This window comes from Orycteropus afer, unplaced genomic scaffold, assembly GCF_000298275.1.
Source record: "Orycteropus afer afer isolate SDZICR_OR568_19922 unplaced genomic scaffold, OryAfe1.0 scaffold00377, whole genome shotgun sequence".
Classification (NCBI taxonomy): Eukaryota; Metazoa; Chordata; class Mammalia; order Tubulidentata; family Orycteropodidae; genus Orycteropus; species Orycteropus afer.
The window spans coordinates 2,158,171-2,174,467 of NW_006921964.1; the positions used below are offsets into that span (position 1 = coordinate 2,158,171).

Genomic DNA, 16,297 nt, shown 5'->3' on the forward strand with positions numbered 1-16,297 from the left:
TCATTTTATGAAGCATGAATAACCTTGATACCAAAACCAGGCAAAGACATACTAAAGACATCACTAAAGGCAAAGACATCACTAAAAAAGAAAACTACAGACCAGTATCCCTCCTGAATATAGAAGCAAAAATCTTCAACAAAATCCTAGCCAATAGACTCCAACAACACATCAAGAAAATCATTCATTATGACCAAGTGGGGTTCATATCAGGTATGCAAGGATGGTTCAACATTAGAAAAACAATCAACATCATCCACCACATAAATAAAACAAATGAAAAGAACCACATGATCATAGCAATTGATGCAGAATAGGCATTTGATAAAATCCACCACCATTTCAGATCAAAACCCTCAGCAAAATAGGAACAGAAGGCATATTCCTCAACATAATAAAGGGCATCTATGCAAAACCAATATTTGTTGTTGTTATATGCCATTGAGTCAGACCCAACTCATAGCGACCCCTCCTTGGGTTTCAGAGGCAGTATCACTACCGAAGTAGATTGCCCAACCTTCCTTCCAAGGAGTGCCTGACAGGTTTGAACCGCCAGCCTTCTGGTTAGCCTTAAGCACATGGAGAGAGACTGAAACCATTCCCCTTGTGAACAGGAACCAGACAAGGTTGCCCTTTATCACATACACTTCTATTCAATATTGTATTGGAAGTCCTAGCCAGGGCAATAAGGCAAGAAAGGGAAATCAAAGGCTTCCAAATCGGTAAGGATGAAGTCAAACTATCCCTGTTTGCTGATGACATGATCCTATACCTAGAAAACCCGAGACTCAGTATAAAATCTACTGGAACTAATTGAGACATTTAGCATAGTGACAGGATACAAGATCAACATCCAAAAATCAGTTACGGATTCCTCTACACCAGCAAAGAGATTGCTGAAAAAGAAATAAGGAAAAGCAATACCATTTACAATAGCTACCAAAAAATAAAATAAAATATTTGGGAATAAATCTCACTAGGGACACACAAGACCTGTACAAAGAAAACTACAAATCACTACACTCCAAGAAACCATAAGAGATCTACATAAATGGAAGAATATACCATGCTCGTGGATAGGAAGATTGAACACTGTGAAAATGTCAGTTCTACTCAAAGCAATCTATACATTCAATGCAATCCTAATCCAGATCCCATCAACATTCTTTAAGGATATGGAAAAACCAAACACTAACTTTATATGGAAAGGAAAGAGACCTCAGAGAAGCAAAGCATTACCAAAGAAGAACAAAATAGATCTCACACACCTGTATCTTAAAACCTACTATATAGCCACAGTAGTCAAAATTGCCTGGTATTGGTACAATGACAGACACATAGATCAAAGGAAGAGAACTGAGAACCCAGAAATAGATCCATGTACCTATGGTCAGATGATCTGATCTTTGATAAAGGGCTGAAATCCATTAAATAGAGAAAAGATTGTCTATTTAGCAATGGTGCTGGCAAAACTGGAGATCCAGTTGCAGAAAAATGAAACAAGATCTGTATCTCACACCATGCACACAAACTAACTCCACATGGATAACAGACTTAAATATAAAACCTAAAACTCTAAAGTTCCTCAAGGAAAAACTAGGAGCAAATTTAGGGGCCCTAATATATGACATAAATAGACTACCAAGGAGATCCCAAAATGCATATGCAGCGGAAAATAAACTAGATGAATAGGCTGCTCTAAAAATTAATTTTTTATGTGCTTCCAAAGACTTCTCCAAAAGAGTCAAAAGAGAACCTACAGATGGGGAAAAATATTCGGCAATGACATATCTGACAAGGGACTGATCTCTAGAATTTATAGAAAACTCCAACACCTCAACAACAAAAAGACAAAGAATCCAATTGAAAAATGGGCAGAAGACACCAAACACAATATCCAGGCAGCCAAGAAACATATGAAGAAATGTTCATGATCATTAGCCATTAGAGAGGTGCAAATCAAAACAAGATACCATCTTGCCCCAGCACTAGTAGCAATGTTCAACAAGACAGAAAATAACAAATGCTTGCAAGGACGTGAAGAGATTGGGACTCTCATACACTGCTGGTGGGACTGTAAAATGATTCAACCACTGTGGAAAGCAGTATGGTAATTCCTTAAAAAGTTGCAATTAGAAATACCATTTGACCTAACATTCCATTACTAGGTATATATCCTAAAGAAGTGAGAGCCAGGGCAAGAAAACATTTATGCACACACATGTTCATCACAGCATTATTTACAATAGCAAAAAGATGGAAACAACCTAGGTGCCCATCAATAGAAGAATGAATAACCAAACTGTGGTACATACACACAATGGAACACTATACTACCCTAAAGAATAATGTAGCATCAGCAAAACACCGCATAACATGGATGAACTTGGAGGACATTATGCTGAGTGAAATAAGTCTATCACTGAAGGACACATATGATATTATTCCATTATTGCAAAAAGTCAAAGAAATGTTTATATATGGAAGAAAATTTTCTTTGTCAGTTACTAGGTGGGGGGTGGGGAGGTGGAGCACTGTTAGATAGGCAGAGACAAGTATTGCTTTGGGTGAAGAGAAGGGCGATGTACCAAATGTGAGTGATCAACACGGTGGCACAGAGGAAGAGGAGGAAAGAGAGAGGTGCATGGGAGGTACAGACAACAAAGACGAACTCTTTTGCACATACAGTATTATATTGTCAGTAAAGGCAAACATTGATATATGGGTGGACAGATGGGTGGACAGGCTGAATTATTAGCTATGTCTATGCAGGGAGGAGTGTGCCCAAGACCATGTATAGTGTTGGCAGACAATGTTTCTACAAATGTATGTTCTGTAAGAATTCCCAGGTAATAATAGGGCTGACAAGAGACAAGGTTGTAGTCACTTCTTGGCCATAGCCAGCTACCCAGAGGGAGTGAGCAGTTGGACCTGTGGGCTCGGGACCATAGTTGCAGGGGACATCAAGCTCAATTTGCAAAACATACTACACAAAAACACTGTTCCACATCCTACTGTGGCAAGTAGCGACTGGGGTCTTAAAAGCTTGCAAGCGGCCATCTAGATGCAACAATGGTTTCTCCTCGTCCAGAGCAAAGAAGAATGAAGAAAAGCAAAGACACATGGAAACAATTAGTCCTAGCGACTGGTACACCATGCAATTCTCAGCCTATATAACTATGAGACCAGAAGAAATAGATGGTGCCTGGCTACCACTGTCAACTACTCAGAAAGGGATCTATGTAGGAAATCCTGTATAGAATGGGAGAACAATGTGGAACAAAACTCAAACTCATTAAAAAAAAAAAAAGGAGCAGGTTTGCTGGTCTGATGGAGCCTGACAGAACCACTGAGACTATGGCCGCTAGCTGCCCTTCAGATCTAGAACTGAAACCTATGGCTTCCACCCCAACAAAAGACAGGCATATGAGTTGAACATTTACACTCCTTGGAGAGATAAATCATCATGAGAGAACAGAAGGCCTGTGTATGCACAGGGAGATAGCTCAAAGGGCAGGAGTGCATGGGAGGGAAGGACATAGGGAAGAGGTAGCTATGGGGAGGAAGTAGGAGGGAAGTTGCTACATTGTGGGAAACTGTGGTCAATGTCATGAGACAAAATATATTGAGCTGCAATATGGAAAGTGAATTTGCTCTGTAAACTTTCACCCAAATCACAATAAAAATTTAAAAAAAAAAATCAGATAACTCCAACAGGAGACACTGGGTCTATAAAACCAAAAAAAAAAAACTCATGTGATAGCACACATATTTACCTAGGTTCACTATCATTCTACCATATCAAGTTTAAAATTTCACCATGATCTGATCAACAGAACATGTACTGGAAAACTTCAAGTTTCTTCCATTGTTTTTATGCTTCCTCATTAAGAGACTAACAAATATGTGAAACTTTTGGTTTGATAAAACTAAAAGACAGAAAAATATGAATCAACAAATTTCTAATAAAAATTGAGAAATAAGAATTTGGCAATATCTAACAAAATGTATTCCAGATTAAAAGAGATGAAAAAAAAAAGCTATAAAGGACACTGTTAAGACCACTGGTGTAAAATAAGTAAGATCCTTAGATTAGATAATAGTTTTCTATCAGTGTTACTTTCCTGGTTTTGATAACTGTACTATGGTTCTGTAAAGGAATATTTTTATCCTGAAGAGATACACATTAATATATTTGGGGTAGGAGTAAAGGTAAATGTGCCTTCCTCTCAAATGGTTTGGCAAAATGCTAACATCTGATGAATCTGGGTTGAGGGCATCTGTACATCTGAAATTATATCAAGATTAAAACTTACAAAGAAAAGAAAATGAAAGACATTTTTAAGATAAAGGCTGAGAGATCCTTCCAGAAAGAGCCACTAAAGGATATGTTTCAGGAAGAAGGAAGTTAAAGCCAGAAGAATGGAGTACGGATGTGGGAAGAAGGGTCAGCAGAGAAGTGAATAAAAATGCTGATAAAGCTATATAAACATTGGCTGTTAACAATAGTGAGTAATTAGGTGGGTGTCAAATATTAAATAAAAATAACATAGAATACAAAAATAGGGAAACCACAATAAAATCATTTTAATATTTAGGTGCCACCTGGAAAGAGAAGAGAGATTAACTTTTATTGTTCAAGCATGCATTTCAAAAATTTAAGGATCTCAAGTGGCCATACTGTAGTCTCCAAGTACCATTTCTCAATAAAAAGCAACTAAGCCTCCTTGGAGAAATGTTGATTCTCCATATCTGGGAAAGGGAAAGCACAAGATCAGCCTGGAATATCATGTTATACCAAAAAGCAAGGAAACTGAAACACTAGAAGATCATCACAAGGATTCAGAAGCCAATTTGAAAGGGCTTCCACTGGCCAAAGTTGGGGTATCAATAAGACTAATAACTTCAATGTATCAATTATGTAAACATGCAAATATTAATGATGCTAAAACCTATCAATTTATAATGACATTAAAAAAGAAAATGCTTCTGGATTAAACACATGCATGTTCCTTCACTCTTCCTTGTTTTAAGATCTAAAACCACAAAGACAAAAACAAAACAATACAAGCAGAAACAAGAGCAACAAAATGTGGATGCTGCAAGCTAAATGATGAGTAGGAGTTTCCTGATTCAGCAAAGGCTAAAGAGCTGAATCCTAAACTAACAATAGGGAAAGCTAAGAAATAGATTTATGCTGTCTGAACTCCCCAAAAGCTCTAGAATATGCAGCACTAATTACCTTTGGAAAAGGGGATGAAGATGGTACTAAAACCAGGAAAATTGGCTAAAAATTTAAGAAACAGCTGGATTCTTAAATCTTCTCCCCAATGCTGCCCAGCCAACAAATGTCCCTCCTTCCTGGCAGAAGCCTGGAAGTTTATTCTTTAAAGAGAACAAAACGGAGGGTCTTTGAACTAGAGAACACCAGGAACCATTAGGGGAAGGGGTTCATACTACAAACAGGGGGAGTAAACAAACATTTATAATGAAATCTACATAGATATATTTATATATAAGACCTCCAGCCGTCTTCCCCCACTTCAGCTCCCAGAACACTGGCAATCAGCCCTTTATTCTCCCAATAGGACAGAAGTTCCTTTTTAAAAGAATCTAATTACCCTAGGAAGAAAGACTTAAATCTGTTTATAATAGAGATTTCCTAATGAAATACCTCAGCCAGATCACCCCTCTGAGAAGCCACAGTTAACAAGCTCAAATCTTCCAGCTAGCTTTTTGATAGCTCTCCTTAAAAATACATGAATAGACACCACCACACATTTGCGGAAATCACATATATGAAAAACTGAGATCAAAACAAACTAATAGGGGAAAGCAACAAGACTATACAGAAAGAACACGACTTAAAAAAAAAGGATGAGATACCATCGCACACATGGATAAAAATATTCCTTTAAATTAAAAAGTGGAGGACACCAAAAACAAAAGATCCCTTGGAAATTTAAAATTATGAACACTCTGACATTGGTGGATGCTGCTGGTTCATACCCTGTGTTAGGTGGCCCCCAATGATTTAAGAACTAAGCCTTCCACTCCATCTCCTGCCCGTGGCCTCACTTCCCCTTCCCCAAAGAGCCTCCCTCTGTCCCACTGTGCCTGTCTCCTCCAACCTTTTCTGTGGCCCCCCAGCCTGGGCTCAGCACTCACACAGTCTATATTCTCTGTCATGTTCAGAATGATGTAGTTTTTCCCAGCCAGGTTGCTCCAGTCTTTGCAGATCACCTATGCAATAAAACAAAAAGAAGGGCTATACACAAAGGCATAAAGAGGGCCATGAGGGAGAGAGCATGGCAGAAAATCTTTGAAAAGCTAGAAGGTGAAGGCCAGTTGTAGGTTTGTGTAGCCAGGTGGGAGCTGACAACTTCTGGGAGATGAAATGCTAAGGATCTAGCCCAGGATCAACAAACTCTAATGTCTTCAAAGACCAAGCAGTATGTGTCTTAAATGGAAGGAGACCATGTTACACAGGATGTGAGAAAATGTATCTAAGGGGCAGACTGCAGAGGGCTTTCCCCTTTTAAAGGCTTTCAATAGCAAATTTTTTATTATTCTGCAGGCCAAACAAAAATATATCTGTAGGCCAGACCAACAGGCTGACAGCTTGGGACTCCTTTCCTTCTGAGTTCTGTGAGTATGAATACTCCTGAGTAGGTGGCGAGGAGGAGGTCAGGTAAGGGAGTGGTGAGTGAAGCAGTACTACATATACTGTGATGGGAGTGGGGACAGGGGAGAATATGGGTCAGGCACTAACCTTCAGCAGCTGTCATAAGCGTGGGGCAGGCCAAAAGTGACAGCAGTAGCACCTGTATTCGGTGAAAACCAGGCTAGGGCACCAAGCTTTTCACAGGGTCTTTGCATGTAAGAGTGGTGAGAATACCTATTGCTGGGCCATGAGGTAGAAATCCCAAAAGTTGTCTTGGGGTTATACGTGCTGTAGATAGGGCCTCCATTCTCAGCCTGACAGATGCCACACCAGCCTGCACCAACCCTGGATATGGTAGGACTCCACAGTGGAAGGTGCAGGCTGATGGCCTGTATGTGCCTTCACTTTACCTGAGTAGAATCCCAAGGTATTCTAGATTGAGCTTCAGCTGCCTGCCCTTCCTGGGGCTGCTGGTTGAAGTCTTCTTGCCCCAAGGTAGCAGAGGAAGGTGTCAGGTCCATCTCTTGGGGGGCCAGTGAGAAAGGGGCCGAGGTTCTGTGGTGAAGGTGATCTTCTCCGGGAATCTCAGCTTCACTTGGAGCTTCTGATTGTGGAAAAGATGCCAAGGACGGCACCTCTCCTTGTTTGCCAGCCAATCCAGCTGCTCCCACAGTGGCCTCCTTACCCACTTCCTGTGGAGCCTCAAACTCTGCCCCAAACCCTGCAGCTGGCAGCACTGTGGCCCCTGCCTCCAGGCCAGTAAAGTCCTGATCCCCCAGGGTTGCTGTACTTGGGGTGATTGAGAATGGTGACAAGTTTGGCTCCATGCTGCTCTCCACCTCCACACCTGACGAGGCCTGGTCCCCAAAATCTTCTTGCCTATGTTTGGTGGACCCTGAAGTCTGGCTACTGCTGGTGGGAGAAAAGTCATGGACCTGAGTTTTGGCTTCTTCTTGGGATCCATTCACAGGCAGCAGCTCCTCTTCTTCCTCTACCTCTTCCTTCTCTACCTCTTCTTTTTCCCTCTCCTCCTCCTCTTCTTCTTCTTCCTCCTCTTCAGGAGTTATATGCCAGGGTGGCTCAACCAGATTCATCTTGGGTAAGGCAGAAGGGGGGCTTGGCACCTCTTGAGCCTGGCTTGTGTCTTCTATGGGACCTGCCTTCTCGGTTAAGTCGGGAAAAACATAGTCTAAGGACAGAGATGAAAATTTCATTCACTAGTTTCATCATTCACTGATTGATTATTCAGTATTTACTGAACAGATGATATAAAAGAACTGGAAGACACTCACACGGAACAGTGGGGAGTATGGTGGAAAGGAGTGGGAGCAAGGCTGGAGAAAAGGGAGGGGCCAAGTCATGGAGGAAAACAAGAACCAGGCTATTCAATGTTTCCTTTATGATAATAAAAATAATATAAAATCATCTCTAAAATTCAAAAAGTACAGGAATGTATAAAGCAGAAAGCAAAATTTTTGTATTATCTCACCCCAAAAAATAGCCAGTCAACAGTTTAATGTGTATCTTCTCCACTGCAGGTTTTTTTTTTTTTTCAGTTTTATTTATTTTGCTGTTGTTGTTGAGAATATACACAGCAACAGCAAAACATGCACAATTCTTACACATACATTTCAATGACACTGCCTAAGGCATCTTACTGCTAACCAGAAGGCTGGCGGCTCAAACCCACCAGCTACTCCTTGGAAGGAAGACTGGGCAATCTACTTCCATAGTGATACTGCGTCGGGAACCCAAGGAATCACTATGAGTCGGATCTGACTCAAAAGCAGTGAGTTTTGTTTGGTTTTGGATCACAGTCTTCCAGTTGTGCAACCATTTTCATCCTCTTGTTCTGGGTTGTTCTTCCCCCATTAACGTATACTCACTGCCACCTACAGTTCCTATCTAATCTTTGAGTTGCTTTTGTCTTTTTGACCCTATAGTTCTTAAAAGAACATAATGCTCAAAAAAGATATTTTTCACTAGTTAAGCTAAGCTATTGTTTGGTTTTAAGATTTCCTCCATTGTTTTTATGATATGTTTGTGTTTCATGTATGTGTGTGTTCTGTATCATATATAATTTTTAAAAACTGAAATTGGGATTATTTCACTCAACAATATATAACTTTCATTTTCCTATGGTTCATATATATATAGACATGACACTGACATCTTCATTCTCTTCTTAAGCTCTTTTCCTGTCTCTCTAAATGTGATCACTTCCAAACAGTCAATCCTTGAGTCATCATTCCTACACTTCTTCCTGAGAAAAGTTCACTTATTACAAAATAACAATAATAATATTTATTGCCTTTATACTACAGGCTTCTAATTTCAGATCTCCAAGCAAGCCTTTTCACCTTTTTCCAACCTTTCATCTCCAATTACTTCTTGAATACTTCAACTTGACTCATCATTAAACTAAGCTCACTCACACTCAGAATCACAATACTTTCCTACTTATTTACCAATTCTCAGGATCCAAAATGATTTTTCTTTTTACTGTGTGATCTCAGTTTCACCACTTATCAACCAGATAGCCTTAGACAAGTTACTTAACCTTTATGTTTTTCTGTTTCCTCATCTGTAAAATAATAATAGTATCTACCACATGTTTAGGCATGATTCAATGAGTTAAAACTTGTGCACAGTTCATAATACAGAGTAAACACTCAATTAATTTTACTTATTCCTCCACTATCATTATTATTGTTGTTGTTATAGTTACTATTAAAACCACAGTAGCAAAAAAGCACTATTCTGACCGTTAGCTTCATAGGATAAGGACCAGACTAAGCACTTGAGTTATAAGGTGATAAGTCAAAGAAATTCCACGGAAAAGGGCAGGAGAAAATTGATCATCTATTGGCAAGTCTAAATATGATCTCTTAAACTAGAAACAAGAATTTAATATGCCTATTACTCCGAAAGGGGCACAGACTGTGAACCAAAGGTGACGACAGGAAGTCTGCTATGGGCAGCTATAGGACAGACACTGATAGAATGAAAATAGGGGTCCCAATAGAGCAGTTAGTAAGACTAGATCCAAATATGAATTTAGAATAATGAGTAAAGAAAATAGACTTTATCCAAAAGTAAGCCATCCTGGGCTAAGAGTTTCAGAACCTTCCAGGAGGAAGAAACAATGGTGCCATGGGATAATTAACTTAGAAGGACATAAAAGTTCTATGTTATTCCTGCAAAAAATGCATAACCTGAATCTAATCATGAGGAACATAAGTCAAACCTAAATTAAGGGGTATTCTACAAAATAATTGGCAAAAATGTCAAAATCATGAAAGATAAAGAGAGACTGAGGGATTTTCCAGAATAAAAGAGACAAAAGGGACATGATAACTAAATGCAGTATATTATCCTGGCTTGGATAATGGGTTAAAAAACAAACAAACAATTTTTGTTGTTGTTCTTATACTGGACACTATTAGGACAACTGGCAAAGTACAAATAAGACTCATAATTATATAATAGTATTATTGTTGCTGTTATGTGCCAACTCATAGCGACCCCTCCTTGGGTTTCCGAGGCGGTATCACTACGGAAGTAGATTGCCCAACCTTCCCTCTGAGGAGTGACTGGTGGGTTTGAACCGCCAGCCTTGTGCTTGGCAGGTAACTGTCTTAGGCCCAAATTGTATTACATCAATGTTAATTCCTTGATTTTGATAATTGTACCGTGGTTATGTAGGAGAACACTACTTTTGTTCTTAGGAAATAAACACTGAAGTATTTTGGGGTAAAAGGATATAATTAAAACTTATTTATCAAATAGTTTTTAAAAGTATCTATCTAGCTAGCTTGTATCTACATTACATATAGTAACAAAACAAATATGTCAAAATATTAATAATAGAAGAATCTGAGTAAAGAGTATATAGGAAACAACAAATGCTGGCAAGGTTATGGGGAGATTGGAACTCTTATCCACTGCTGGTGGGACTATAAAATGGTACAACCACTATGAAAAACAGTATGGCGCTTTCTTAAAAAAAAAAAAAAAAACTAGAAATATAACTACCTTAGGATCCAGCAATCCTATAGCTAGGTATATGCCCTAGAGATCTAATACTAAAGACACAATCAACAAGAGATACAGACAAAAGTAAATAGTATTACATACACATTTATCAGTAACAACATATTGCATTATTAATAATAACAAACATTAATCCAAGAGTGGATACATATGTAGACAGGCAAGATGATCAGGTACAGGTAGATGAACAGGAAAATACCTCTGACCATACACAGGTTTAAACCAAAAAAACTAAACTTACTGCCGTCAAGTCGGATCCAACACATAGCGACCTCTCCTTGGGATACTTGAGGCAGTATCACTACAGAAGTAGATTGCTCAATCTTCCTTCCGAGGAGTGGCTGGTGGGTTTGAACCACCAGCCTTCTGGTTAGCAGTCAAATGCCTTAGGCACTATGCCACCAGAGCACCTACACAGGTTTAGCAGATGATATTTCTACATATGTATTTGTAGGTGCTGTAAAAATGTCCATATATATGATAGAGCTATTAGGGGATAAAGTTATAACTTCTTAGCCATAACCAAATTCCTTAAGGGAGTGAGCTGTTGTACCCTCAGGGGCTCAGAACCATGGTCATCGGGGACATCAAGCTCATTTGGCATAATATAGTACACACAGTAGAACACAGTTCTATATCCTACTTCGGTGAGTAGCAACTGGGATCTTAAAAACTTGTGACCATCTAAGATGCAACTACTGGTCTCCTCACATCCAGAGCAAAGAAAAGTGAAAAAAAAAATCAAAGATGCATGGAAATAATTAATCCAAGGTACTAGTGGACCATGGGAACCTCAGCCTACACAACCCTGAGACCAGAAAAACTAGATGGTGCCTGGCTACTATTGACAACTACTTGAAAATGTACCAAAATTGGAGATCCTGGATAGAGTGGGAGAAAGATGTAGAACAAAACTCAAAATCATAAAAAAGACTAGGATTACTGGTCTGACAGAGACTAGTGGAACTCCAGAGACTGTCATCCTTTGGGCCTGGAATTAAACTCACTCTCATGGCTTATGTTTCAGCTAAACAATAGATAGGTCTACAAGGTGAACAATTACACCAGGGAGGTACACTCTTTAGAACAGTCAACCACGGGAAATAAGAAGAGCAGCATTGCACAGGGAGAAAACTCAGAACACAGGAATCCATAGGAGAGAAGGACAGAAGGAAAAGGTAATCACAAGGAGGAAGCGGAAAGAAAGTTGTTACATTGTGGGTACTGCAATCAATGTCATGAAATTTGTATGAAGTGTTGAATGGATAACAAAATTACTCTGTAAACTTTGAACCAAATCACAGTAAAAAGTTAAAAAAAGAAAAAAGACACAGACATACACACCTATGTTCATTGCAGCACTATTCATAATAGCAAAAAGATGGAAACAACCTAAGTGCCTGTCAACAGATGAATAGATAAACAAAATGTAGTACATATACACAATGGAATACTATGTAAGCATAATGAGTAACGATGAATTCTCAAAATATACTATAATATGGATGAAACTGGAGGACGTTATGCTGAGTAAAATACATCTATCACAAAAGGACAGATACTGTATGATCTCTCTATTATAAAAAGACAATAGGTATCCATATGGAAACTAACATTCACTCGTGGTTACCAAGGAGTGGGGGTGAGAAGGGAGATAATTCGCTAGATAGGAAACACTTGTTATTTTGGGGGGTGGGAAATGTAACACCAATTGTGGGTGCAGTGTCCACAGTTTGACCAAGGTAAATGATGTCACTGAGAAATACACAAGAAAAAAGGATGTTTTTTAGTAAATGGTAGGACATAAACAACAGTGCAACAACTAAATAATAAGACTGTGGACACATGTGTATGTATGTATATGTATATGTGTGTATATAAACCAAAAAACCAAACCCACTGTCATCAAGTTGATTCCAATTCATACAGACCTATGGAATGGAGTAGAACCTCCATAGGGTTTCCAAGGCTGTAAATCTTTACAGAAACAAACTACCACATCTTTCTCCTGGTGGGTTCAAACCTCTGACCCAAAGGGGTTAGCAGAGCACTTTAACTACTGCACAACTAGGGCTCCTACATGTGTATGTAAATATAAAAACCAAAAACCAAACTCACTGCCATCGAGTCGGATCCAACTCATAGCGACCCCTCCTTGGGGTTCTGAGGCAGTTCTCTACAGAAGTAGATTGCCCAACCTTCCTTCCGAGGAGTGGCTGGTGGGTTTGAACTGCCAGCCTTCTGATTAGCAGTCAAATGCCTTAGGCACTACGCCACCAGAGCTCCCTATATAAGTATGCAGGTGTATAAGTATATATGTAAGTGTACGTATCCATATATATTCAAATATACAATAAAGTCCATAGGAGGCACAAACACAAACACCTCATGGGATTTGTTTACTGGGTCTGAAGGCTTAGGACCATAGTCTCATGGGACAATTTGGTCAACTGGCATAATATAGTACATAAAGTTTATGATCTACATCCTAGTTTGACGAGTAGTACTTGGGGTCGTAAAATCTTGAGAGCAGCCATCTAAGATACAATTATTGGTCTCCACATATCCAGAGTAAAAGAAAATGAAAGAAACCCAAAGTTCAGAGAATAAACTAGTCCACTAATAGTCTACACAAACCATGATCTCATCTACTTTGAGACCAGAACTAGGTGGTACCCAGCTACCACTACTGACCATTCTGATAAGGAACACAAAGGATGGATCATGATGGAATGGAAGTAAAATGTGGAACAGAATGTAAATTCTTCAAAGGCCAGAATTACTGGACCAGTTGAGAATGGAGGACTTCTCGAAACTATTACCCTAATATACTCTTTAAACCTTGAACCAAAAATATTTAGCTATTTTAGCTAAATGATGAACTGGCTCATAAACTAACAGTATCACTCAAGAGTACTGTGCTCCTTTTTAAAAATTATCTATTCAACACTTATTCTAAAGCAAAGATAAGAAGACAAGGGGGCAGCGAAACTGGATTACTGGAAATAAAACAACAAGAACAGAAATAATGAGAAAGTTGACATACCATGTAAACTGCAACCAATGTCACTGAATAAACTATAGAAATTGTTAAATCTTACCTACTGTGTAAACTTTCACCCAAAATACAGTATTAATTTTTTAAAGAAAGAGTATATGGCAGTTGTTTGTATTATTCGTGAAACTTCTGTGAAAATATGAAATTTTAAAATAATCAAAAGTTGTCAAGAGAGAAACTAGGAGAGAGACCCCAACCGAGACCACTTTACTGGCTAGTGATGAACATACTTAGCAACCAGAAGAGAACAGAAACAAATCAGGGGATAGAGGAGGACATCCTGGATAAGAGTTTCAGAACCTTCCAGGAGGCAGAAACAAAGATGCCATAAGATCAATGAACATCTTTGTAGACAAGGAGTAAAGTGTTCTCCCTACACAGCTGTCTAAGGAATGAAGATCAAGCTTTCAGGGACTTACAGCATTGAGAGGTGAGAGGAAGCATTAGCAGTCATTATGGAGGTGTAAAGAAAGAGAGAGACAGACAGCAAAGTGGCAATGTAGGAAGAGAAAAAAAGAAGTCAGAGCAGGAAAAAGAGAGAGATGGAGATGGAGGAGACTAAAGGAAAGGGAGAGGCAAGAAATATAGAGGGAGGTAACATTATATGAGGAGGAAAAAGGGAATGGAGACCTCTCTCCTCTCAGTGAAAGCAGGCTGCAGCTCCCCAGTTCTCCAATCTACCTTATTAATCCTAGACATCAACCTACTGACAGTCCCTGCTGCCATGGAATGCTGCATATCTATGGAGTGAGAGTCCATAGGTTATAGCTTATAGATGATAGGTTTATTACATCTAGGTTCTGCCTTCCTATTTGACCTACTTCAGGCACCTGGAGTCAGGCCAGTAAGGTCCCACAAAGCTGCTCCTTTAGTTTGTAGTCAAATCCTGGAAGCTCTTCTGGGACCAAGACTTCTCTGCAGAGCTCTTCAAAGGCTCCCTCCACACACACACACGTGTTGTTGTTGTTATGTGCTGTCAAGTCAAACCCGACTCATAGCGACCCCTCCTTGGGTTTCCGAGGCAGTATCACTACGGAAGTAGGATTGCCCAACCTTCCTTCCGAGGAGTGGCACACACACATACATACCTCATATCTGGACATCCTCATAGATGTGAACAAGAACAGATGCCCAGGAGACACATAAAAAACGATCAAAGGGTTGGCTACATGGAAGCCTGTTTTTCTAAAGGTAGCAACAGAGCTGGGGAACTAAAGAGATGATAAAGATGCTCCCCAGTTCAGACCTTCTAGAGGCTCAGGCTTAGCCTCAAAGCACGGAAAGTCAAGGAATGTGTAAATAGAAGGGACTGGAGAAGACATCTAGTGCAGTCCTCTCACTGTACATTCTAGGGCTAGAAAATCACCTGGGATCTCTGGCCCTTGTCTGCTAGGCTCATTAACTTTCTTCTCTGAAAAGCTGGGGGTCCCACAAAAAAAAAGAAAAAAGAAAACATTGCCATCGACTTAATTTTGACGCATAGCAACCCTACAGGACAGAGCAGAACAGCCCCATAGGGTTTCCAAGGCTATAAATCTTTATGGACGTAGACTGCCTCATTCTTCTCCTTGCAGAGCTACTGGTAAGTTTGAACTGCCAACCTTTTGAGTAGCATCCAAATGTCTTAACCCCTGTGCCACCAGAGATCCTTTAAGCTGGGAGTAGCACTGTCAAATTACCACCGTACCCCATGATGGCTGTAATTGCAAACTATATTTCCTTGGACCCCTGCCTTATTTTACAGATGAGGAAGCATAAGCTCAAAGAGGGGAGGACAGCTGTTGTTAAGTTGTAAAGCTAGACTGGCTAAAGCTGAAAACTTCAGAGTTCTATAGGTCTAGGCTGAAATTGTGGATATACAGTTGCCTTGGAAACTATGCACCAAATACCCCTCTATCTCCCTTGGTCAAAGTACATGGCTCACAAAAGCACTCTTTCCTCCCTGAAAGGAGTTAATCTCTTGAAGTCACACTGTAAGTCTTATACTCCTATAAGTATTCCGCACAATTCAGCTCAGAGTAAGTCAATTTGTGATGAGATGTTTTTATAATGGAATTTTGTGGAACTCAGACCGTAACACTGGAAGAGACCACAGAGGTTGTCCGATGGAGGCCTCATCCTCTGGCAGGTAACTGATGAGCCTAGGCTGTCAACTCTCTTCAAGAGTATGTCTTACTGAGTAGTTGAACCTGTGGGCTTGGGACCACAGTCACAGGGGACATCAAGCTCAACTGGCATAACATACTACACAAAACATTGTTCCACCTCCTACTTTGGCGAGTAGCTACTGCGATCTTAAAAGCTTGTAAGCTGCCATCTAGATTCAATGATGGGTCTCTCCTCATCCAGAGCAAAGAAGAATGAAGAAAACCAAAAACTCATGGAAATAACTAGTCCTAGTGACTGGTACACCATGCGATCTTCAGCCTATATGACTATGAGACCAGAATTAGATGGCACCCGGCTACCACTGTCAACCAATTGGAAGGGGATCTATGTAGGAGATCCTGGATAGAGAGGAA

General features: G+C 39.7%; 1 protein-coding gene across 1 annotated transcript in view; it reads right to left on the minus strand.

Moving 5' to 3' along the window:
* PODXL2 (podocalyxin like 2) overlaps window positions 1-16,297 on the minus strand; it is a 45,546-nt gene that overhangs the window by 19,508 nt on the left and 9,741 nt on the right. Inside the window, exons 3-4 of the mRNA XM_007953220.2 lie at window positions 7,075-7,853; window positions 6,169-6,243 (exon numbers count right to left, since the gene is read on the minus strand). Coding sequence (XP_007951411.1) covers window positions 6,169-6,243; window positions 7,075-7,853 — 854 coding nt within the window. The remainder of the gene's footprint in view (window positions 1-6,168; window positions 6,244-7,074; window positions 7,854-16,297) is intronic.